This window comes from Chelonoidis abingdonii, chromosome 17, assembly GCF_003597395.2.
Source record: "Chelonoidis abingdonii isolate Lonesome George chromosome 17, CheloAbing_2.0, whole genome shotgun sequence".
Lineage (NCBI taxonomy): Eukaryota > Metazoa > Chordata > Testudines > Testudinidae > Chelonoidis > Chelonoidis abingdonii.
Genome location: NC_133785.1, coordinates 737,091 through 763,994, shown reverse-complemented (window position 1 = coordinate 763,994; position 26,904 = coordinate 737,091). Strand labels below are relative to the sequence as shown.

Here is a 26,904-nt window from a genome sequence, read left to right as displayed (position 1 = left end):
GGAGCAGGGAGGGGGTGTTCGGTGGGTTGTAGGGGGGTGGATAGGGGTCGGGGCGGTCAGAGGGTAGGGAACAGGGGATTGAAGGGGGGCAAGGGTCCCGGGCGGCAGTCAGGAAGGAGCAGGGATTGGATGAGGTGTGGGGGGCAGTCAGGAACAGAGAGAAGGAGTGGTTGGATGGGGCAGGGGTCCCGGGGGGCCATCAAGAATGAGAGGAGGAGTTGGATGGGGTGGCAGGGGGCAGTCAGGGGACAGGGAAGGTGGGGGAAGGGTCGGGGTCCCTGGGGGTGTGTGTCAATGAACATGGGGGGGTGGATTGGCATGACCCCCTCATGAGGTGAGGAGGAGGGAACCTGTTGTTAATATTTTGGCAGCTCATCACTGCTCATAACTCTCTAGAACATTCACCTTTTGGATCAAAAATGGTGCATGCATGGTGTATATGCCTGTAGATAATTTTTTCTGACAAATCTGATCACAATCTCAGTCATCTTGGAATTATGGGAAAATGACAATTTCCCTCTTCCCCATCAGAATAAAGAAATTTAACCCCACTTTTGAATAGGACTGCCACAAAGAACAGCTGAAGGTTGAAACTTGGCATGTACTTGGTCTTAAATTGAAGGCTATTGGCCATTAATTTTCTTTCTGAAAATATAAAAAACTCCAAAGATAGAAGTGTATCTTCAGTCACTTATAAGCACATTCATTGGCCACCTTTTAAGATTGTGATCAGAAGGTAAATGGTTCTGGTTCGTGATCTCATTGTGGATTTTCCCTGACTGACCTTTATAGTTGATAAAGGCCAGTTGTACACTCCAAAGTTTTGCCATCAAAGCTATGTCAGTTCAGAGCGTGAAGAGGTATAATCTCTGACCAGCATAGCTATGCTGGCAAACCCCTAATATAGATGCATTTATATTGGCAAAACTGTAATTTTGCTAGAATAGCTTATTTTGCTTGGCTGGGTCTGAAATAAGTGATGCCATCAAAGCACAGTTTTGCCAGTCTAAGCTGTGTCCACAATAGGAACACTACGCTGATAGAGTATACAGGTATAGCTTCACCGGCAAAGTGCTCCTACAATATATCTTGCTTCAGATGAGGCTGCTGCTAGCATAATTTACATTAGAAATAGTGCAAATATTTCAGTGAAATCTACACAGAAAATTATCCAAAATTTCCAAACAAAGATAATAGCCCTTACATAACCACCGGGAGGGGGGGAGGGCAGGTCCCACAATCTTCTGCAAGCACAGAACCTTCTGCAGATCGCTTGAGCATAGGGTTTTTCAGCAATTTTGCTGCCTTTTAAAGTATTTTGGAAGTTCTAAACTTTCATTAAAGAAAATTTTGTTACGTACAGTCATCATGAACAGAAAACCTGTCTCCACTCAGACAGCAACTTTATGTATCACCTGCTTTATATATACGACCTGTGTCTGACGAAGTGGGTATTCACCCACGAAAGCTCACGCTCCAAAACGTCTGTTAGTCTATAAGGTGCCACAGGATTCTCTGCTGCTTCTGCTTTATATACACGTTTTTATTTTCTAGGGTTTTTTTTTTTAGGTTGGTCTGGGTTGAGTGTGTGTTAATTATGTCTTAAAGGGACACTGTCAGCTTAGAAATCACACTTCTGTCAGAAGATTTATCTACTAATGATATGAGTAATATACAAGTACTATAATTGAAAGAGATGAGAAAAAACAGCTTGATTAATTTGTGTACAGTTAGGTACACTCTTTTCCTCTACAATTATTCCCTGCTCTGCCTGGTCCAGGTAAAAGGGGTTTTTTCCAGCACTGACTTGGATCTATATGGCCCCTTCTCGCTTGTGGTCACCAGGGGTGGGGGTGGGGAGGAATGGGCCAGCGTCCGGCACTGATGTGGTCTGCAGCTGCAGGAGAAAGTAACCCTCTTGCCCTTAAAGGGACACACCTTTTCCAACCAGCAAGACAACAGCCCCCACCGCTTCATGTGCGGTCACTGTCTTCAGTCAATCACATGTATTTAAAGTGCTTTGCTGCCTCAGGGCTTTAGTCAATTCACTCTTCTGTTTTCCCAAAGTAACAGGGAGTAAGAAAACTGAAAGAAGTGTTACTCTAAAACCACCCAAATTGGCAAGGAAAGGGTGGTCCCTAAACTTAATGTAACTTCTTAAAATTGACTAGATTTCCAACTGATAGCATGTCATATATTACTATTCATAGTATATAAACTAAACTATAAAAATGCATATAAAGCTTGGAACATGGCCAAGTTAATGCTGCATATAGTACCTTGGCTTGTACATTTCTTTCCTATTTGCAATTTCAAATATGTAAACATTGTGATGCATTTAAATAGCTGTTTACAGGTTTTTTAGGGGGGGAGGGGCAGTGTTTCCACTGTTATATAAAAGAAAAGGCTTTATCTCCACTTTAGATTCAGGTTGGTTGGTGTATGTACCCAAGCTATATTATTGTCTCAAGCTAAGATCAAGAGAGGTAAGACACTGGTACTAGGGGCCTTCTCTCAATTAATACTAAAACATTGTGATAACAAAAGAGTATCAGCATAATTTGACATCTTGAGAACCAAAATAATGTATTTTTCCTATAAGATTACTTTTAATGAAAGCACTTTATAACAACTGAAATATTCTTATGTTCCCACATCTATGAGAGGTTGAAAACCCACAGGCTTTGACTTGGAAATGCATCTCACAAAGTATTCTGGGTGTGGCAATACCTGTTTGATCTGAAGTAATATATGTAATTATATGTCATCAGTGAAATAATACATAGCTAAGTGCTAACAGAGAAAAATCTCTCTATGTATTAGAGCATCACTAACAGCATGCACTGTATGTGGAATCATTTCCACCACCATTTGGGCATTTTTAAATATGCACAGTCAATTCTGAATGGCTCTTACATTACAGACTTCAAGCCACGCATATATAAAATTGGATAAATAATTTCCCCTCCCATCTATGTAGTCTAATATATTGGCTGGCCACTATTTGGAAACTAGAGATGCTACTAATCCTGCAGTTGTGTGGTGAGGATTAACAAGTAGTTGTTCAGAGCTTTAATGAGTAAAGCACTGTATATGTGCTTAGTATGAGATCTGCCATATGGTCCCTGATAAAACCTATATCATCATGCTTAAATTTTCAACGTTTTTAGATTTCTAAATTTTGGAAACCCCAAAGTGACATCTATAAAGGATCTGATTTCCAACGAGTGCTTTAAGGCATCTCATGTTGGCCACCCAAAATCACCAGTGACGTTTTAAAATATAGACCTAAAAGCTATGATAAATTGAGCTGCATTAATGGATAAATGGTCAGCCCACTGCTACAACTTCAATACATTTATGTTAAACAAGTGTTTTTTACACTCCCAGGGAACTTAACATGTGTAATCCTTACTGAATGTCATAGAAAACATTCTCAAAGAGATTCCCAGAAATTAAAAAAATTGGAAGTTCATCTAAAAATAAACAAGATACCCCCAATACAAAAGTAAGAACTGGGTATTAAAGCCTCTCTCAGACTCAGTTATACCTTTTATAAAGCAATATCTACAGAACACCCTTAAACATTCCAGTGTCTTAGATGGTTAAAATACGTTACTTCTCAAAGACTGAGGTACCATTTATCCAATCAAAGGAAGAAATTATTTATCTTTTAATTTACCCTAGGTAGTCAGTGTGATGGCAGTCAGGCAGTCCTGGAAATCACACTAAGAACCAAGAGATTGGGGGCTTACAAGGAAAAGCAAGCAAAATGTAGGATATGTGCTGTGGGAAATACACCTTCCTGCTGAACATTGGTTTTATTCTCTTTGATTTGTTATGCTTTTTTTTATTTTATTTCATTGAGCCTGAATTGGAGAGGGCTTCTGCAACGGGGGACAGCAGCATCACAACTGCAAATTTGCATCAGAAAGTGATCTGGTTTCATGAAGCAAAAATAAGTTTTATTCAGTTGCTGAAACTAGCTAATGATCCTACATATATAAGGCTTTTCATAACCAATACCTAACCAGAGTGCTTCGCAAGCAGCACCATCTACTATGACTAAATATTATTTTAAAAAAACTAATGTAAACAGATTCCCTAATTCAGAAATAAAGCCTTAGCAGTCTACACAAACTAGTATCTAAAGACCAGACTCTCGTTGCTCTCTGACATGCAGGTGCACATCCACAGTTATCTTGAAATATCAGCCACTCTGTATAATTTTTTCAAATGAATACAAAGCTAGCTTCATGGCCCTGGAGTCCAACATACTCTATTTATCCACAGAACAGGTACAATTCAGCCAATGACAATCTAAGCTTCTCCATGCTGCCCTGGCCAGGTGCCTCAAGCATGTCATGACGAGACTCTTCTGTAGGTGCAAAGGGGGTGTATGAGAATTTAGACTCCTTGCCATTCAACCTTTAGTCTTTCTGCTGAGATTGTCAAGAGGAGAGATGAGGACAAATTGCCAGTGCTGATTTTATTGGATCGATTGTTTGAGACCACTGACTATAAGGTGCTGTTGAAACATTTGTGACCCACAGCAAGATAGAAGAAGACCCACTATAAAGCTATTTGCCTGAAAGGACCTAGAGGGATATCCTGGCAAATTGTTCATCAGATGAGATAGTTCTTGTATTCTGTTCCCCATCCTGTTCAACACAGATACGCATTGGTTAGGGAGGTTAGTATCTAAACCCTGGATGGGAAAACTTCAGTGTGTTGGCAGTATTCCGCTCTGTGTCTCCATTTCTACTGCTGATGCAGTGGAACAGATGAGCATCATTTTGAATAGAGCTAGCGGGCTAAAGCTCAACAAAGATGAAACACTGGGCTGGGGGAAGCCACTACAGAAATTGACAAAACTACATCTGCACCCAAGTAAGAGTGCTGCCATTTGTGACACAAATTTGAAATACAGGAGGTAGTTTACCCCGAAATCGGCTACTGCATGGAAGGATAGCAGTCTCAGCCAGCAACACCCCTTTTTAACTGTGTGTTGTGAGGCAACTATTCCTTTTGGACACAGATCTTACTGCACTTCTCCATGCCCCTGTCATTTCAAGATTAGGCAACTAATCCACTGTATGTCTTGAGAGCACTCAGAAATTGAAGCTGGTGTAGAATGTGGCTGCCTATTTATTGAGAGCACATACAAGCTTGCTCTGGAATCTTCATGGGTTACTCTGAGCTTCTGGGTGAAATCAAGTTGCTAGTTTTGACCTTTCAAGCTTTAAATGCTTACCTAAGATTGCATCACTCCTATATTACTACAGATGAGATCACCAGAGGCACTCAAGTTTGAACCCTTCTGTAAATAAGGGGGAAGGGTTTTTTGTTGTTTTTTTCCTGTGGGGGCTCATGGCTTTGGAATTTACTTCCCTCTTTGATCTGCCAGATCAATAGATTTATTAAATAGTCAGACATGCTGCTAGGCCCAACTTTTGTCTCAGGCATTCAGGAAGAAGACTGACAAAGGGAGATTTTTAAAATATTTCTTTGGAGGTTTATTTTCTGTTCAGAATACTGCAGGTATGGAGCTTTAAGGCAGGATGAGACTAATTTTAAGCACTGTAAGGGCAACCAGACTACCTGATGAGTGCCTATTGCATGTGGTTGTAAATATAACAAAAAAACAGAGTGACAGAGCCAGCTTGTGAGGGTGAAGTTTGGTTCATGTGAAAAGCTGCTCTTCACTAAGAAATGGACTGAGAATGTCACTGAATTAATTTGTAAAATAAGCATTGATGTGCACGTGGATTACTGACAGTAGAATCATTCCCTAAATATTTAAATATTCTTTCGAATGTTTGCTACAATATAAAATGTAGCTTAACATACTTTCTCTTTAAGCAAAAGAGCTATAATAATTTTTGTTAACATGAGGCAACAACAGAGTGATTTTAAGGAAATCTTTTGTAATACAATTAAATACATCAAACATGATGAGGAAATATGTTAGAAAAAAAAATTCACTGTTAGAGAAATCTGTTTACTGCATAGTGGGTGACCAGAAACTGGTATCCTACTGATCTGAATAAGGACATGTAATAAAAAGGTCAAAGAAGTGTATCTACAGTTTACAAAGTAATTCAGCTATAAAGGTGTATTAGTGGTGGAGTTGTGTGTGGGTTTTTGCTTTGTTTTGCATAAGTTGATAAGTGGGAAAAGAGCAATGTAGATAAGTCCTGAATGACTAGGTGAGTTGGCATCTCTGTAGATCTGATGCATTAAGAATACACACTCACGCCCAGCCGCAGCAGCAGATGTGCTGGTAGGAGAGGAAAGAGCATTGGATAACGATACGTGACTAGGGCTAGAAATATTGGTTACATCCTGGTTCTGGCTTGTGACGGAGGACTGTCTCCTTAGAGCCCCCTGAAAGGAAGTGCCACTCTTGAAAGTATTGACTACTTCGATCTGCAACGGAGGAAAGAATGAGACAAGTTGCTTAAGGAATGGACACAGTTGCACAACTGACAGGAATAATAATTAAAAAAAATACTCAACCATGCATGCAGTTTTACTTCAGTTGAACAAATCCAAGTCATGAGTGTTCCCTTTAACAAGCAGAAATAAATATGGCCAAATTCTTTCCTGGGGTAAATTGAAGCAGTTCCATGGAGGTCAGGGAAGCTGCACCAGTTTACACTAACACAGGATTTGGACCATAATTTTTGAAATTTAAACCATCCTACATATATGTACACACCAGGTGACATATTCAGATGACATTGGTCAACAACACTTAGTCCTGCCTTGAATAAAGGAAACTGGACTAGATGACCTCTCAAGGTCCCTTCCAGTCCTACTGTTCTATCCTAATAATCTCCATCTTTTCTACTGAGAATAAATATTGCTTGATTATTGCCATCTAGATTTTCTTCCAGAGGGGAAACAAAATTCAGTCACACAACTCTCTAGTAGTAAAGAAATATTAAAAACTATTCAAAACAATTGGATTTGCTTTTTCAATTTAGAAATTTCAAGGTTGCTAACATAGTAGCTCAATATAATTACAAGATGCTTTGATATTTATTCTGAATTGTATTATTAATGAAGGATCATATAAATTAGGCCCAATGATCAAGAATGATTGTATTTTGTAATTGCTGATTAGAAAATAATTCTCTGAAGCAGAATGTTTTTATTTTCGGTGCAGAGCAGATAGGAATTACTCAGAAAATAAAGTTAAGCTACTTTTGAACTACTAGTTACTTGTGTTTCACATTGCAATGTTGAATTTTAAATTACAGGGAAATATAGACATGTTCCCATATGAGCTGCAGTACTGCCTGTCAATATTACACATTGCACACTTTATGAATACTCTTATTGTTGGCCTCAGAGGACAAGCTGATGAAATGTTTAACATTTTATAAAGTCGAATTTTCCTTTTCCCTCATGTTTTATATTAGAATGCAACTGCTTTTAGATGTGAAATCTGGTGACAAATACATTCCTGTACTTTGCAAGCATTTGTGTCATTAATATAGAAAAGTTTGCAGCAAGGAACTTCCTAGTTAGTTTAACCTACAAAAGAGTGAGCTGATGATAATGAAGGATAAATATTAGAGACAAAGCCCTTTTAGGAATAATGCACCAAATTCTCCTTTCAGTTACACCAGTATAACCACAATGCAATGGGGGTAGTATTGGTATACATGACAAGAAAATTCATCCCATCACTTCTTTAAACCCTAGTTCTATATTCCTGAGTCTCCAATTTCTGGGGACTCCCAAAGCTAGAGTCATAACAGCTGGTCTCCCACACACATTGATACGTGTTTTGTCAACCAGTTTTCAGAAAAAAGTATCATTGTTTTAAATCTCATTTTAACATGCATCATTTTCTTTCTGCTATTTGCTGATAAAATATCTACAAGATGATTGTAACCAAAATTGACTTATTCTGATGATCTTCTTCCTGTCCAGAGAGAACTCCATAATTTAGGTAAATCAATAATACCATTGTAAAAACAGTTTTAAACAATTGTAAACAAAAACACTATTGTATTTTTTTCAAACCCAAAGAACAAAAGATATCATTGACACTGGAATCCTGATTTCTTGCCTGGCCTAAGTAGACCATACAATGAAGGGCACCGTTATTCTAGCTCAGTAATATAAGTTGCTAGTAGTAATGTCACCATTTGAAAACACATCATAAAAGTGGATCTAAAATTATAAAGAAAGCCCTGACATTATCACACCAATGAATATAACCATGCCTCCTCAGCTACAATACATTTCAGATTCCTCATCATTTAAAGAGTGAGGATGGAACTTCAAAACAGTACATCCAAAACTAAACAGCAAGCCTTTTCCTTTTAACTGGAGGGAGCTAGATTAATCAGCCAGGATGGTAATGGTGTATCTTTACTGATTAGATATCTGCTTTGAATCTAGATGCAAGTCCTCGTTGTTTTTCAGAGTCAGAAGTATTAAAATGGTATGGTTAGTCTACAATGCCAATTTTAGAAATACCTTCATCCTCTTCAGCTCGCTTAGGGAGATAGTTGTTTGTTTATGGTTTCTATTGTCACTTTTTACAAGTGGTTTTGAGACGGACGTTCCATATATAAACATACAGATCTTATGTAATACAGAGAAATAAAGGTTTTTGGTGGAATATCATTGTAACAATAAGTGCAGCACAGTATGCATTTCCATATGCAAACAACAAACAGTTGATAAGGTCACTGACTCATTGTTTTCCCATATGAATCTGTGTGATAGAGCTAGCCAGGTGTTGGCATGGAATTAAAATGTATAAATTTTCTATTAACTCTTAAAAACTCTGCATTAAGCAAACACAAATCAAGGCATTTTGCTGTGCATATTTTCTTCTACAGGCAGATTCTGGATTGTAAGCCTGATACAAAAAGCAAAATTATAGACTAGAGCATCAGGTGAACCAGTAAGTGGAGAAGGGCTCTGAGTGAGTCATTAGCTACAGTACATAGTGGCATCTGAAAAGCAATCCATGGCTCAAAACAACATTAATCACACATTAAGGAACACTGAATTACTTACCTGAAATGTTCATTCTCCAAAGGCAGAATTAAATACAGATCCTGGCTTTCCATGTTGTGACCCAAGCTCATGGAGCACTCTCCAAAAGAGAGAATTCAAAAGGCTTTTAAGACTCCCTACTGACAGCACCAAGTGTATACCATTGGGGAAGATATTGATGGTAGATTCTAAACCTTCAGACATCAGTTTCTTTAAACATGCCTGCAATGAGCCAACAAAATAAGCCAAAACAAAGATCTCCACTATAAAGACAGGTGGAAAGATGAGGGCAGATCTGTATTTAATATTGTCTCCAGAGAACAAAAATTACAGGTATGTAATTTGCTCTTTCTCCTAAGGAAAGCAACTAAATACAGATCTCTTTTTGTGGAATCTACAGGGACAGATGACTATCCCTGCAGAATTCCAAAGGCTGACATATGTGGTCATGTCCTGCCTGAAGTCAGTAAGGACTACACGAAATGCAAAATAGGGAGGAATTTGGTCCAGAATGCCTATGGCAAAAAGAGGAAACAACCAAGAATGGAGAGTTACTGTTAAAAAGTGAGTACGTTTCCATCAAGATGCAAAATACTCTACATTGTTAGAGCAAATGAAACTGATTAAAAACGAGAAAGGTAAGTATAAGTAACATCACTTTTGCATTGTTTTACTTTGTATCCATTCGGTGTTCTCTTTTTAAAATCGAATTCACAGGAGTTGTCTTTGTGAGCTGCACACAATTAATAAAAATATTAAAAAACTAGGTTGAAAGACTTCCACTCTGGAACAGTCCTCACAGGACTGATAACCCAAGCTTTTGTGTTCTTATATTTACAATGGAGTACCTTTTCAGCATGGGAATTCAAGCTGGGATGCTGTCATGAATGGTAATGGGTCTCAGGTAGCTTCATCTCTCTGCCAATCGGTGCTTATGGAATTTTGCATAATAAAAGAACATTTTGGTCTTTATGTTACTTTAAGATAATTTCTCTGAGCCTCGCTACCATATCTCTTACACAAAAGAATTCTCCATAGCCTTCCAGAGAGCTAAAGAAATAACAAGGACAGTATTTATATTGTACATCGGTCCTAGAGACATAGTCTGTCCAAATGTCAAAATAACAAAAAAAAAATGTTAGCTAGGTAATCTAAAAGCTTTATTCTGCCCTGAATAAGAATAATCCTGTAGGTTCTACTCAAGTTAGGACCTTGTAAATTTTTGAATTTCTAGTTTATGTTTGGTATAAAATGCTCTGATGGAATGACGTAAGATGACATGGGCAAACTTATTTTGCTTAAATTTCAAAAATACTTGGAAAGTTAGACTTTCATGCTACTGGGTTTGCATTGGTCCTAGGAGAAACTGAAAAAACCCCAGAAAGTAAGAGAATAAGTCTAATGAAAAATGCTGTATGCATCCCTTATTCAGATCTGTAATGGCATCTACTTGTTCCAAAACAAGCTTTTTCAGGGGTGGGTTGAACTCTTCTATCCTTACTGTATAGCACAGACTCCCCTCTAACTAGAAAAATGTGGATATTTTTCAGTGTTTTTATTTAGTTATAAGCTTTCCTGTGGCAATCACCATATCATATGGGCATTTTACACTTGGTTGACATTTATTCTCAAAATGCCCTTGTTTGGCAGGAAGTATTACCGTATCCACCCCTAGAAAAATTAAACATTGACTTGACTTATGAGACAGGAAAAAAAATGGTACAGATTCCCAGCTTTGGGAACCTGAAAAACAGTTGTAGAGGTTTGGAAAACCACCGAATCCACAATTTTTGTCCATCCTTTGGTGTGAGAGAACTAAAGAAGAACTTTCTCATAAATTATGTTTTAATTATAATTTTTATCTGACTTGACCTGGATTTTCTACCCTGAAATTTGTCTGAAGACAAACTATGTTAGCTTTTAGAAGGTCACTAAGGCTGCTGCTGCGGTCTGATCAATTCTGTCTTAACTTCATCAGTTCGTCAAAATTAAGATTTCCTGCATTCACATGAATTATAAAAGACACTGCAAAAAATATTGCTGAATTATAGATATAGGTGAAAAAACCTGTTTTTATGGAAGTTCGTAATACTACCTTTTCTTTATGAAATCTTATATAGCTACAGTGGGTCACTTATGAGAGCTTATATGGTATTCATTTTATGATCCAACTACCCCATTAGGAGAATATATTCATTCACAGATAAGTATTCCAATACAAAGGCTAAAAAGCTTAGTGAATATAAGTAGTGAAGACAAGGTCAAGTGCACATAGTCAGACTCCTTAACTTAGATTCTTCCTTTCTTTTAAAACAAATTATTGGAGATCTTTGCAAGTATGAACTAGAGATGCCCCTGACTTTTCGGTATGAGGAAGCAACAATAAAATTGTTTCCCTTTTGCCCAGGTTTGAATGCTTTATTTTCAGAGAAAGAAATATCTTAGCACTGATGTCTCTGACATGAGTTTGGATGAATATTCTTTGGAGCGATGCAACTAAGATGTCTGCCAGTTATCTGGAAAAAAAATTGGATTCATTGTGAACCTTCTTGGGACTTATAAAGCTTTGTTTGTGCATGCGATGTGATTACTTGTCCAGTAATGACTGGACAGAAAATAACCAAAAAATTATTTCACATTGAACACAGAACAAGTGTCAGATGGTGGAAAGTAGCCTGATCCAGATTTGAACCAGCAATCTAGTGGTGAAAGATTCTACATCCATTCCCAATCTCATTGCCATCCTCTTTATATATAAAAGGAGTAGATGCTCTACCTTCTTCTTCTGCATCTCCAGAAGTGCATTAGACATCGGAGGATTCCTGCAAATCCTCCAGCTCCACAAGGATGCTAGAGACATCCTCATCTTCTTCCATCAACTCTTCTTTAGATAGCTTCCTGGGAAATGCAGTACAAGTGTATGAATTCATTTGGATGGGGCACAAAAACTTGGTGCATCAAAATGCACCAAATTCAAGGTAACAGAGGCCAACAACGGGTCTTGCACTAATTTGACCTGCATAGTGAAATGAGAAACTCTCCAAGGGACATCTTGTGATTGCATTTTGAGCCCTTTTTTTAATGTGTTGGCCCATTTCCTTTCTCCAATATCATTCCACAGATATAAAATAAATGTAAAATCAGAGTCACTGAATAAACAAAATAAGGAGGAGGGAAAAAAATCACAAAAACCTACTGGTAGGAAAGGAAACAATATATCCTACCAAAGATTGTTCTACAACTAAGAGTAGAAAAGATACTAAGTAGATGGGGGTTAGCAAGAAAACACAATTAATGTTTATTTTGTTTTAAATAGGGAACAAGGAGAATAATTTATCCATGGATTATGAAGGCAAAGATATATAGAACTACAAGATACCTCTCAAACTAGAAGGGGAACTTTTTGTTATTGTTTAAACTCACCACAACCAGAAAGACATCCTGACAGAAATGCCAACAGACAACACTCCTCCTACAGCCACCAGGAAGAAAATAATGCATGTTTAGAGAATAACTCTTGCAATCAATAGACCTCACCTGGGCACACGTCTGTCACTCTTATCTGGAGGATCCTTGCAACAGTTTGGATTTTCTCTCTTGAGGAGTGCTCCTGGGTCAAGGCACTCTGGACACAGAATCCCAAGGCTGGGGATCTGCATTTAATTACTTACCTTGGGAGCTTTGGGATTTAACCTGATCTTTAATCTCTGTAGCAGCAATTGCCACCTTTATTTTTCTGTTTTCCCACAACAGCAACACAATAGTGTCACTGCAGAGACCTGATGCACCAGACATTACTCCTTGCAACTACTAATTCCCTTCTTCCTAAAAATATAACCATTTATCTTTCTTCAGAAAAAAGTTTGTTAATGTTTAAAATGGAAAAAGGGGAAAGCACTGTCTTAACATAAAGCAAATATCTACATTTCAAAAAGCTCAACAAAAGCATCTCAGATGAAAATTCCATTTAAGACCCCTTAAACTAGAAAAAAGTGTTCTTAATTATTTGCATATTTTCCTTTAAAGCCCTGTATAAACTGACCAATCTGATATAATGGGGATCACATATTTGTCTTTTCAAAGCTGCTCTCTGTTGTTGTTGAGACTAAGTCAACATGCTATTTTGTTGCAATGAAAATGGCCATGTATGTTGCTAAGAAAAAAATATGGATTCTGCCTTAAGACAAATGTTATTTGCTTGTGGCCATGTTATTTAGTAAATTGGTCTACTTTGCATATTTAGGATGTCAGTATACATATAAACTTAATTTCCTCTATGCACAGAAGTAATTTCCATGTATGTTTCTGCATATTTAATGAAACATTTCTAAAATATGTAAATGATATATTAAAGTTTATAAATAACAGTAAATAAACACATCTCAACTTTTTGATGGATGTTTTAACTTCTTGTTACTTAAAATAAATACAGGATCACATTTTTCATGAGTGACAAGCAAAACTGTACATTCCAATTCAGCTAAAAATACATGTCTGAATGTTCTGCTGCAAAAAAAGATTTTAAGGTTTTTGTTTAACAGAAAGGGGATTTATTTTTTATCAGAATCAAACCTTATACTTTACCAATGTCACAATCAATTTAAGTTGTTTTATTATTACAGAAGTAGAGGCCACAAACATAAATCTGAATCAGTGAAAAGCCTACATTTTCCAACAGAATATTTTTTTAAAAAGAATTTGCATAACATTTTTGCTCACTGATATAACAGTTAACATTCTAAAATAGGAACATTTTACTTTCTTTGTCAGTTGCTGTACCTGTGAACTAGAAAATTCGTATCAGCTCTCAGTCTTCCAGGAGAACCATTCTTAGGTCTCTAATTTTATTTGTATGTTACTGTTTTGCAGCTAAATTGTTTTGAATTTCTCTGATTTATTATTTTATGAATTGTTGCTTAGGAAATGGAAGAGTAGTTACTGGGATACCTTCCTTGCCATCTCACACATTCTTTATATGGCTCTAATCTGTGGCATTATCTTTTCTGAATGGAAAATCCAGTATATAGTTTTCCAGAGATTCTACATCTGTCCTTTTAACATACCTGAGTTTGGATTCTGTTGAGCCCTCTGAACCAGAGAATTTGTCCACGTCGAAGTTCTCTCTCTGCGTGGTCAATTTCTTCAACATCTTCATTCAGGTCCTCTTCAGGTACTTCCTCTTTTTCAGTGAGCCGCCCTGCTTCCTTTAAAAACTTTAGCCTACTTGTTGGGATGGTTGCAATGACCTGAAAAGTCACATAACAAAAGGGTGCTGAAAATGTAAGCCATATTCATCAGTGATATTATCATAATCTACTCATTGCAATGAAAAATACAAGATTTTTCAGTAAAATGTGTAATCCTCCAGGAATGCTAGGATAAACACATTTATAATAGTGCTTTATATTTATACAATTCCTTTCAGCCCAGGGAACTTTACATGTTTATTGATATGCCAACTATGGGCAGAGAACAAAGATAATCGTCCAGCTATGTTGGAAAAGGAAAGGACACACTGGATGTGGTTTAATTAGGCTGCAACTTTATTCTTAAATGTCTGGGAGATAAGTGTATAGTGCAAGTGATTCTATAATCATTTCAATATCTACCAGGGAATCTTCCATCAGCCCTCCCCCTTACCCATTCTGGTCCCCAATCAACCTGCTACTGTGACCTCACCACTCTTTCCTACCCCCTTGAATGAGAGTGGGAAGGAGGGCGTTTGGCTCCTTGCAGTATCAGTCACAGAAGCCCCAACCCCTCTGTTTCAGCTCCTTTAAAAAATACCTCCTCTAAATCCTTTACCAATCAATCCGTTTTATCTGCTCACTGTATTCTCTCCCTATGGAGTACCTGCAATAGACACTGACCCCACATTTACGTAATGAGCTGTGACATCATAGCCTAATTCACATTTCATCTTTGCCCCAACTAAGCCCCCCAGAACCTGCTGTGGAGGAAAAAAAAACAATTCACCTTGACCAATCTAGCAGTGAGGGAAAAATTCCTTCCCAGCACCCCCCGAGAAAGGTATGACTAGAACAATGCCTCATCCACACTTCCTTGCAGCACCTGTTTCTAGAGGGTGACCATCCAACTTACCCTGGTTATCTAGTAAGATCTGAGGCTTCACAGAGCAAGGTGGCAAGGATAACATTTTCTAGAAATCAGGCACTTAATGACTGAATGACTGTGGCACTATTATCTAGCTTTAACACTTCAAAAACACCTTCCATGATTTCATATCAGCTTGCTGTCTAAAAACAGCGAATGTCGGTCACAGATGTTGCACCTAACTGCCCACTACTGTGGTCACTGAAACTTCTAGTTGGTCTCTATTTCCCATTTAGACTAACCCATTATGTCATTTTTACTGACATCCCCACTTTGTTCCGCTGCAGAAGTGGCACCTGGAGGGTTTTCAGGCTATTCTGATAAATTTAAAGGTTTTCAAATAGTGTAGTTATACAACATTTTAACAACATTGTTTTAAACATATATTGCTGAGAATTACCCTGTCTCTGGCCAAGGTTTCTTGGACAATAATCTTCTCTTTATTTTGATTTCTGCTTTCAGACTGAATTGAAATATGGATGCATGGGTATTTAAGCCAAGTATGTCACCTGAAAAGCTAAATATTGAAAATAAGTCATCCTACAGCATTAAATGTCAAACCCATTTAGAATGAAAGTGCTTCAGTGTTCGTGCTCTGTTTCTGTTTCAATAGGAGGTGATTAAGTCCTAGAGGTTGAGATGCATGAAAAACGGGGCCTGCCGGAGAAGGGGAAAAAATCATAACTAGGACAATCCTTTACAGATGCCAAAATTTAGTCTAAAGATAAGATGCCTGTGCTGTGGGAAGCTTTGGCAGCTGAGAAGGTTGCTGACTGGATGCTGAAGGGCATCTCAAGTTTGTGACCATGACTTCCACAGAGATATGTTGCAGGGTCCAGTTCTTCTTTGCTGCTGGATCCTGGGACTCCAGACTCAGTTTCTGGGTATTGTGGCATGCATTGCTGCCAAGGACATATCAAGCCACAGTGTATGCCTGGCTGAATAGGATCTGAAAACGGAAGTACCAAAGCCACACAACTGGATGTGTAAAACTGATCTTTAAAGGAAGGAAATTGCCAGAGGTCTGGGGACTTGAGAAATGGGATAAGGTAGAGGCAAAGAGCTGTAGGAAGGTAGGTGGGGAATGGAACAAAATGTTTGTGGGGGTCCCCTCTACAGGTTTGGGTGTGGCAGTGGTAGGGAGAGCTTGACGGATATGGAACAGAGATGATGAATGCTTTCAGGTGGAATGACACACTCTTACCACGCTTTGTTTTATTTTTCACTTTGGCAGATCCCTACCGAGCTAGCTCATGGCAGTGTTAGGTCCAGGCCACTAGAGCTGGATTCAGGAAACAAATACCATTTCCCAGGAAACTATGAATTTAACAGTTAAAGCCAAGATTTTTAAAAGTAACTAGTGATTTTGGGAGCCCAACTTGAGACACCTTAAAGGGGCCAAACATTCAGAAAATGCAGAGCACTCACCTTTTGAAAGTAGGGCCTTTTCAAAATGTCTCAAGTTGCTCTCCCAAAAACTGAAGCATCCAAAATCAATCACTTGGTCTAAATTCCCAAACCAAAAATCCTGACTGGGTGTGGTGGATGCCTGGGGGACAAAAGTTCCTGAAAACTGGGGTGAAGCAAAGCGAAACACGTGTTCTATGCTGAATCTGAATTAAACAGGGCAGGTGAGAAAGGACTTCTCTAGGGGAAGTGGGGAGAGATAAAAAGCTTCCTATTAAAAGGTTTCAGGGAGAGAGGAGAAGCCTTGCCACAGGTCAAAAAGGCCTGGTATCTACTAAACAAATGATGCATTCATTTTGTTTGTAATAGTCTGTTTAATGGTTGCCCAAATGTTGAGCACTGTTGTACTTCAGCCCTTGCTTTCTTTGTTTTCCCTCCACACATCTGACACAATAACTGGTAGTCTGCTAAGTGAACAGATCAGTGCGTGAAAATCAGTACAGTTTTATACTGAAATTTTAACTCTACAAGTTTAATAAAGTGCCTAACCATTTACAGTGACCTCTGCAACCATTCTCACCTTTGAGCGTAAATCAGACAACTGTTAATCTTCAAAGGGTTATGTTGTAATATTTAGAAGAGAGCACACAGAACAAAATCCAGAAGCAACCCACTGCCCTCTTTTAAATGTTTTAAACCACAAATCAGAACCAAGTGGTTTAATAAATGGCATAATCACCACCACTTTTTCCCCAAAATGAAGATTTTCCAAGCTGCTGAAGACAAGACATTTCTTACTAATTGTCATTCAGCTGACATTCAGATTTTCTCAACAACTGTGATTCGGTGCCTCCTGGGGGTAATTTCCTCAGCAAGATCAAGTAACGATGGCACCCAGCTATGATTGCCAGGAGGCATCTGCTGACACCAGATTGAGTTCTTTTCTTCAAAAATACTTGTGGCCCCGCTGCCCAAGGTGTTTTGATTAATTTTTTTCAGAATACGATAGTCATCCAACCCAGAAGCTCCATGTCCATAAATACAGTTCAGCCAGAATCACTTTAATGGGTTTTACAATTAATTAACTAATTGCAGGGGCAATTTTCCTCTCTCTGCTAGAACTCATGCCCTTCTCTGGATAATGATAAGCCATTCCTGCCTATGATTTATATTTATTACAGAGACAGTAAGATACTTTGGGGGACTTTTGTTTGTTTGGGGGGGTGCAAGCTTTGGAATGCATCAGATTAAACCAACTGGCTGATATTTACAAAATATTTTTAGAAGAAAATACTCTTGCTTCTCCCTTCAAACACTATCTACAAATTACTTAGATTGGTGGTTGTATGCTGCACCCTCTCCTCCGGACAATACCTATTCGAGTGATATCTATGCCATCACTTCCAGACAGCTAATCATAAAATTAATTTATTCTTTTACCTCTAGATTGTTGCAGATGTTTGATGCACTCATCTGCATATAATTCTATTAGCTTTTGGCACCAAAGGTTGTAGCAGACCTTATTGCTGGCACCTGGATTAAAATGCATCATGAATTATCAGCTGTTCTGAATGCACTGCAGAAAGCCGTCATCATTCACCTGCCACTTTTCTTCCTCAGCAAGCTGAAGGGATGGGATGGAAAGTACGGGATCAAGGTCAGCAGTGGGCTACACTATGTGAGCTGGTGGAGCTTAGTCTGATTCAGAGTAGAGAAGAGTCCATGTCACAAAGAGTAATTGGCATTAATTGCAGCATTGCTAGCAATCTCAGCTCAAAGAATAAGCATGTGCACTGAACTATTCACCCACCTCCTAGTGCTTGTCATTTTGGAACATATTTAAGTGACATTAGTTGGAGACAACGCAGGGAAGCTTATATTACAACTGCCCTTACTACACTTTTCCTGTGACTAGAGGACTACAGTTCTAAGGGCTATAGATCTAGCGTCTTTCACAAACAAATCCCCTCAGGAAGTACTTAGTCATTGTATTACTGCACACTGTTGGAGAAAAAGTCTGAAAATTAGCAAAAAGTTAAAAAGAACCATAGTGGCACCTTACTGAAAAACCCTGTATTTTTAAAAGGGTCGTTTATTTCCAGTGTGATGCCAAATATGATCGAGTGAGAGATGGTTGAGTGGCAATCCTAGACACCTTCTTATGAATCAAATTACTTTATGACAAAGTGTTCGCAAAACTAGACCTTCCATCAGTTTGTGAAAACATAATAAATGAGTAGAAAACTATACATTGCTACATGACACTTACCTGACCCCAGACAAGTTCTCCTAGTCCAATAAATACACACCACATCCACTGGTCAAGCTGCAGAGGAGAGCAGCTGAAAGGCTTCCCACCAAACTGCACAATTACTATCTGCAGAGGAAAAATGGGAGGGAGGAAGAAACACTTTATCTCTCTTCTGAAAATATATTTTCCCCACATTTACATGAGCTTTTGCTCTCTCTTTTGGTACACTTGTTTACATCTCACTTTGATTCAGCAAGTACATTGCTGGGTGGCACATTTAAGCACACTATAGGCATCTGTTGTTTAGCAGATTTTAGTATGGGGCTGAAGTAGGGAGACCTACATTCTGCTACTTGATATCTTATGTGTCACTAGGTCCAAGCCAGCAAAAGTAGCTTCCATTCAAAACACTTTGGGACTCAATTCAGAAGTGCCGAGCACCTAATCCCTGTTGTGGTTAATGGAGGCTTCAGATGGCAGGAGTTTAGGACCTCTGGAAAATCAGACTCAGGCTATTTTAAATAGGGTGCCCATAAACTGACATATCCTGAATTAGACACCCAGGGAAAAGTATTATTTTAGTTTGGAATTTATATAGCAGAAGAGACTTTCTCCAGTGTCAACATTTTAATCCATTGCTGCTATGGTTCAGATTAAATCCCAATCAGTTACAGCTCAGTCCTGAATATATTCATTTATCTAGAGTAAAACTAGTCTAAAGCCATATTAGTTATTGCACAAACACCTCTAATCACATGCAACTTGACATTCACATGTTGTATCAAATAACTGATCAAGTTCTAGATCATGTAATGTGAATTCTAGCATTTTTTCTTCAATATCTTTCCACTCAGACTGTCTTTTTAACAGCATCCTAGTGATAAGTGATATGGTCTGAGGCTAGGGCATCTGTAAATGAACACATTCAATAGTAATCTTTGAATGATTGATGGAAATGAAATCTAAAACACAGTACCAATGGAATAAAGTGGTAACACTGGACTAGATTAAGGTTTTTTGCATAATACTGTATGTATTCAAAGGTAAAACAAGGTCATTTATGAAAAAGAAATGTTGACTTGCAGTAGAGGTTGATCTTGTGGCAAACATCTTACCATAACAAGATTTCAATTGTGCCATGTGAATGAAACAGAATAAACTATTATCTAAATGGCATTTGATGTAATGAGATGGAAATGTGCTGACCAGGTTCATTCTGACTGATTTAGAGAAAAAATCTTAATTTTCATTAATATGCTACCTTACGAACAGCTTTGCTTGTTTTTAAGCCAGTGTATAATAGTCAGTGCTAGGTACCGTAAAAATCTATAAACAAAGACTGTCCCTACACCTCAAAGAACTTACTTTCTTAAGTATAAAATGAGACAATAGGTGGGACAGACATGGGGAGCGCACTAAAAACAATGAGTCAAAACTGGGCAGCACTCAGTGTCCCAGATAAATACATGTACTAGTATAGTAATGCCAATGACACTACAGTACGGGCCAATGCCCTTTCTTCTTCTCGTCTCCCTTGGACCTATGTATAAAATAGCTGTTTCCCAGCACAACACCATCCAGATTCCCAGCAAACCACTCACTGTGACTTCTATCCCACCGTAGCTGGATTCCTCATTTTTCACTTTCAAAATTTGGTCACCCTGATGTTATATTTTTAGGATTATTGCACAGAAAATTGAAATACCAGATGTAGTTCTGCTGTACCCAGCAAATATAGCAAATACAGAAGGAGCTACACGCATTTTTTTTTATTGGATAAACCACCCATGAAACATAGATCAGACTAGGGACTGGTTCTGTCATACCCATACCACATCCATCCACAAAGACAGGCTGAGCTCCTGGAGATTATAGCAAAAAATGAAACTCATACAGCTGGGCTAGCTACAGCCAGCCAATTAAGAACAAGTAAATATAATTCAGAGCAGCTTTAGTAGGCTTCATTATGCAAAGTTATAACCTCTCTCATCCCCCCCTCCAAAAAAAATTATGCTTATATAACCTCCCTTCCCCTTGCAAAAGTGGACAAATTGGTTGAAGGAATAACCTGATATTACCTAAGGAAAGATTACCTGGCAGAAAGAGAGAGACAGAAAAGCAAGCAGAAGTCAGATTGACTATGCTCTGATCCTTCATTTTTCTGAAATACACAGCTCCCACTGGCCTCAGTGGCAGTTGCATGTGAATACAGTGAGCAAAAGTAGGCTCTTGTTTGTGTACAGAGACTAAGGTTTGTATTTATTTTGGAAGAGTTTTTGTTGGTGGGCAGAGAGGATTGGGAGGAGTAGACAGAATCCAGCACATGAATTTAGGTCTATGAATAGCAACTCCCATCTTCTCTCAGCCAAAAGCCAGGTATGAAAACACCTGGGAATGGAAAAAAATCTTCAAGCCCCTTCCATGGTAAGAATTTTAGATTTAGTTGTGAATTAAACCCAAGCAGGCCCAGATTTGTAAGGGTATTTGGTGTTGCTCCACTCAGTGTTGCAAGGTCTAAGTGACTTAGGAGGCTAAGTCTCATTTTCAGTAACACACACTGAGGGTTAGATGCACAATGGGATTTAGGTGCCTAAACCCCCACTTTAGTTCTCTTCATCCAAAATTTAGATCTTCAAAACTCCTGTTCAGCCGGTGCCTAAAGTTCCTAGGCAACTCAGTGTTTCCTGGAGAAGTCCTCGTGGTACCTACATGTCTCCTGATGGGCAAGCCTAGTCCTGATGCACAACTCCTCACATGTGTCTATGTCCCAGTGGGATTCACAACCCAGGCTTTCTCCCACCTACCTCACCTGCCAGGCTCAAACAGAGGCCTGCCCAAAACACAACTGGGTGTGGTGCTGCTGCCCCCTTTTGCACAAGAGCAAAATACTCCACAAGAGCATTCACCCAAGATGTGGGAGACCTGGATTCAATTCCCTTCTCTAACTGATGTGGAGCAGGGACTTGAAGCCAGGTCTCCCCTCTGCCAGGTGAAGGTCCTAAACATCTCCAGGCTGTAGAATCACTCTCTGGCCCATTGCATATTCAATTATTTTTATAAAAGTGGAAATGCTTCAACAGGAGAGATTGAGAGAGACCTAAAATACTTCACAGTCCAGGGGTTAGGGAGATCTCCGGGAATACAGGGGATTAGGTGCCTAAATATTTTTAAATAGCAGGCCCTTAGTGACTTTGTGGAGCTGCAGCATTCCCCACAAAGGGCTCACCAGGTGATGTTTGGCCTAGGACTGTACAGCGGAATGGCTGATGTGGGACTGAAAGAATGACACCAGGGGAAAGAGAAGTTTTCTGCGGAGATAGCCAAATCTATTTTATGCTGGGCTATTGTGAAGAATACTCTAGGGATATCTGATTGATAGACCTCTGGATCTTAGCGGACAAGAAGGAAGTGGGTCAATGCTTGCACCCATTAACAACAAACCAATTTGTTCATCCCTACTATGGACAACAGTAGTAAATAAGTGTAAAAAGTTATTTGCTACCATTGGTTAATGATAATGTTATTAATAATCTCCATGGAAAATAATGAGACTTCCTGTTTCAACAAATCAGTTACTCATTGTAATTAACCATACTTCTTATAAATCTTAACCATATGTGCTCTTGTGTAAAAGCAACATACTATACTCTGTCTAGCGTGCTTTTGCTAGGTTTTGTAAATATTAAGTGTTCTAAATTACCATTACTGATAGAAGCAGTATTTTGATTAAAGCAGAATAGGTCTAATACAGGATGAATAAGCATTTGGATTGGCCAGAAAAACATTTGATTTTCCAAAGAACAGAGACAGAAAAATTGAACATTTCTGATGAATAGTTGCTATTTCTTGCATGAATGATTACCTGTACAGCAAATGTACCCAGTACAATAGTGCAAAATATAGGGTTTCTAAAAATGCCGTCAAAAACATTCCTCTCGCCGTGGATTTTGCGTGCGTTGATTTCATTGAATAGCTGCATCATGACGAAGGTATTGAAGATAATGGTGTAGTGCTCAGAAGGAGGAGAGTGGAGTGGTGCATTCCGACCACTGTCAATCTTAAACATTTTTTCACCTTAATGCAAAAAAGAATAAAAAACATTTGTTTCTGCTATCAAAAATTCAGCCTCGACATTGTGTTGTATTCCCATTCCCTCTCATGGGCTGCCTCCTCGGTCTTGTGTTATTTTGTTTTGTGTTATTTTTCAGCAGCATTGCTTCCACAATTACTACACTGCAGGCATAGTTCCCAACTCAGTGAGCAAAGAAATACAGAATTCTCACTGTGAAACTTCATAATGTTGACTATAATTCAGTGACTCAATGTACCAGCTCAAATGATTTTTGGTAGGGTGTTTTCTCCCACCAGGTAGGAACGACTCTAAAGAGTCATTTCTTTCATCTCATTTATTCAGAGCTGGAGACTTGTTGACACTGCATTTGCCATTTCTAAAATAATTAGCAGCAACCATCCTTCAACAGTCTCTGCATATTACTTCCTAATATGCATTATTCTTGACAAGCAGTCAAGGATATTAACTAAAAAGAACAGCAGCTAACACCACCACCATTTGTCTGTTAATCTACTTTGTAAGCACCTAATAGGAGATCATACTATTATTTAGATAACTGAGAACTGATTGTCAATATTAAAAAAGGCAACATTTTGTACAGTATGAACAGTAATTGTAGAGGTTACATAACACTTGGAAATACATCTACGCACAGGGCCACTTTACTTATTCACTATACATACATATATCAGAATTCTTAACACACATACACATATATATAAAGAAAGACCTTTAGAATAAGGGCAGGATGTTAATCTGTATGAGTAAAGAACAGAGAGAAAATAAATGCAAAGGGGAAATTTTGCTCGGCAGCAAACTTGAATAAACATTTGTTTACACCAAACATCATTCACTTGGACAATATTTTTCCGGGCTCTCGGTGGTGTTACTGTTTGAATGAGAGGCTCCCACCTCACAAACAGTTTTAGATCTGAGAGAACTGCCATAAAATCATATTCCGTCAGTAGAGTCATCAGAGAACTGAATTTTGCCTTTGATGTTTGAGCAGCTCCAGTAAAAATCAATGGGAATTGTGCACATGCATCCAAAGGAAGACTTTGGCCTATAATCTTTTGACATAAAAAAGTTGTGATAACATAAATGTAGCATTATAACTTTACTAGAGGTGTGATGCTGAAGATAGAGCTGAGACTTTTAAACACAGATTACATGGATATGGATAATCATTACTAAAGACTTCAAACCAAATAATGAAGCCCATTATGAAAGGCAAATGGATTTATGCTTAAATCTGATTGAATTTTTTCCTTGACATGATTATCCATAATTTAATCTTCAAAAAATCCATTTCACTGCATTACTTCATTCCAAAATCAAGATCTGCTGCTACCATGGAATAGAAGTAGATAAGGTTGCACCCAAGTTCCATTGCCCACTCTTCTCCCAAGGCCATTAGAAACATACCAATTTAAAATTTGGTACGTCAGGTCTGGAATCAAGATACAATTTTTCTGTGCAGTAGTTTAATTGAACAGGACAATGGCTTCTAGATTTATGACACTCTAAAAATAGAGGCAATCTGCGTTCAAACACATGCGTAATATATTTTGCGAACTTATAGCAGCAATGGGAAAAGAGGAGGAGAGAGAGAATGAATTTGATTTGCTGAAGTCTTGTACAGAAGATCATTGATCAGAATCCAGTTTAAACAGTTAGCTTATGAATCTGGAACTGTGGATTTACTGGCCTTGGGAAACTTAGCAGAGCACATCAAATGATTCCTAAGATTTCACTAAAAAAAAGTATCTAGCCCTTTACCTTACCTTAACCAAATTGCTAACCTGATTGCTAGGAAGCTTATTGGAAAGGAAAGAAGCACATTTTCTTTTTACCATGTAGGATATAGTTGAGCCTCCTGAAGCTTCCCAGGCAGACTGCTGCTGCATTTCCTAAGGCTGTCAGGAAATGGGGTGGGCTGTACACCTCCTCAGAAATGTGAAGGGGACTGGGGAGCCTCTTGAGGCTCACTATGTGTGGGAGGCAAAGGTTCTTCTCTCCTGCAGGCCTTCAAAAGGGGTCCTTCTCTTGGCTTTGGGAGGCTCATTGGAGGGCCACCTATAACTCCCACAAAACGTACAGGATGTTTGACTTTCAGATGCACCTATTATGAAGGCTCATGTGCATAGTTTAGATAGTCATAGCTGACAAGCTTATTAGGCTTTCTAGGGGTCACCAGAATCCTCCTGCAAACATCTCCCCTTCCCACCCCAACCTCAGAAACTTATCAGGCTCATTATAGGCCCCTTCTTTCTTTGACAGGCTTGTCAGCACCCCTAGCATCCAAAATAGGCTCATAGCTGCAGGGAGGAGCCTGGCCCTCCTAAGGTTTGTACATACATGAATTTACATTCATAACAACTTACTAGGGAGTATATTACATAGCCTGTAAGACACATACTTCAGGCCATCAACAAATGCCAATTTAACATCAGTTAAAAATTAGATAAGTTCATGGAGGATAGGTCCATCAATGGCTATTAGCTAAGAAAGTCAGAGATACAACCGCATGCTCTAGGTGTCCCTAAGTATCCAACTGCCAGATGCTGGGAGTGGACGACAGAGGATGGATCACTCAATTGCTGTGTTCTGTTCTTTCCCTTTGAAGCATCTGGCATTGGCCACTGTTGGAAGACAGGATACTGGGCTAGACGGACCACTGGTCTGACCCAGTATGGCCCTTCTTATGATATTGTCATGAACACAGTACATGAGCCCCAAGTGCTAATTACCATCATCGCTCTCTTGAGCAAATGCACCAATTGACATAAAACAAGAGTGGCTATTATTCTTCCTGGGTTATTCCTTGCAATGAGAAACGGTCTTTTTCTTCCCTATATCCCATGTCCCTAAAGACCCCATTATAGAAGAAAAACATTCATCATCAGTAAAACCTGAATTAGTGTAAGACCACGGGTAGAGGGCTGAAATAATAAATTAGCCAATTTTTTTCCTTCCAACAGTCACAGTTCCGAAACTGAAGTGGCTTTTTGTACCACCATAACTTGAATCTGTACATTTCAGATTAAACAGAAATAAAATATTAAATTTCCTAGTGAAGAGGACAAGCCTTGAAATTTGAGCTTAGAAACAGACTGACCAGTTTGGTTAACACCTATACTGACCTAAACCTTTGCCAATGCCTTGAACCTACACTTTTCTTAATATTCCAAAAAGCTAGATTAAGCAAATCCCACATTTTTACCAAGAAGATATGAAAGGTTCCAGAATGATCCCTGACATCCCATCACTCTCCAGTTGGGGCTGTTCCATCTCCCCTTATCTCTTTTGGTCCCACTGCAGGGCTCAACACCTGGGGCATGTCTCAGGTGAGCCCTGAGTAAAGCTTAATGCAAATGTTTGGCACTTTGGAGTATGCAGTACATTTTGGGGCACATAGCTAGAGATCAGGCCACTTGTGAATGAAGCAGCAGCTACAGCAGAGACCTAAAGTGAACAAAAATATGTTTTATTTATCTTACCAACGAAGAGAAGTGTAAAAATGAGAGTTAGCTGGTAGACAGCATGGCCCAGAATGTTCTTCATCATGGTACGTGATATAAGAGGCTTGTTTCTGCCATATGGTCTCCTTAGGAGTAGAGACTCTGTAGGGGGTTCAGTGGCCAGAGCAAGAGAAGCAAAGGTGTCCATAATTAGATTGACCCACAGCATCTGCACAGCTTTCAGTGGAGAGTCCTTAGGAGACAAAATAAAATATAATGTGTTTGTCTTGGTTTGCTAAAATAATCACTGTCTCTACCATTTCTTCCCTTCACTCTCAATGTCTTATTGTGCTATTGCAAGGCAGTAACAGTAGAAAGGGTATGGAGCTGAGCAAAGAAAAACGATCAGATTTATCACCAATCGTTTCAGCCAGCAGCATTTGCAACCAGACACCTTATTTAGCAGCACATTAATCCCATCTGAATAATTTGATTATACAATGTACCATAGCACTTTACCCCATGGATTGTTTTTAAATTTTCTAGAAGTCAGGTTTGGGTGACTAAATATTAAA

The 26,904-nt window shown here is 38.7% G+C and overlaps 1 protein-coding gene across 10 annotated transcripts in view; it reads right to left on the bottom strand.

Moving 5' to 3' along the window:
- ATP2B2 (ATPase plasma membrane Ca2+ transporting 2) overlaps window positions 1-26,904 on the bottom strand; it is a 633,448-nt gene that overhangs the window by 9,041 nt on the left and 597,503 nt on the right. For 6 of the 10 annotated variants that reach the window (XM_075073411.1, XM_075073412.1, XM_075073410.1 and 3 more), the window contains 4 exons: window positions 26,369-26,582; window positions 22,659-22,870; window positions 18,815-18,922; window positions 14,088-14,270 (listed from right to left, as the gene is read on the bottom strand). In XM_075073411.1, coding sequence (XP_074929512.1) covers window positions 14,088-14,270; window positions 18,815-18,922; window positions 22,659-22,870; window positions 26,369-26,582 — 717 coding nt within the window. Of the gene's footprint in view, window positions 1-6,257; window positions 6,430-14,087; window positions 14,271-18,814; window positions 18,923-22,658; window positions 22,871-26,368; window positions 26,583-26,904 lie in introns of all 10 variants that reach the window. The other 4 variants (XM_075073415.1, XM_075073416.1, XM_075073418.1 and 1 more) reach the window with 1 other exon arrangement.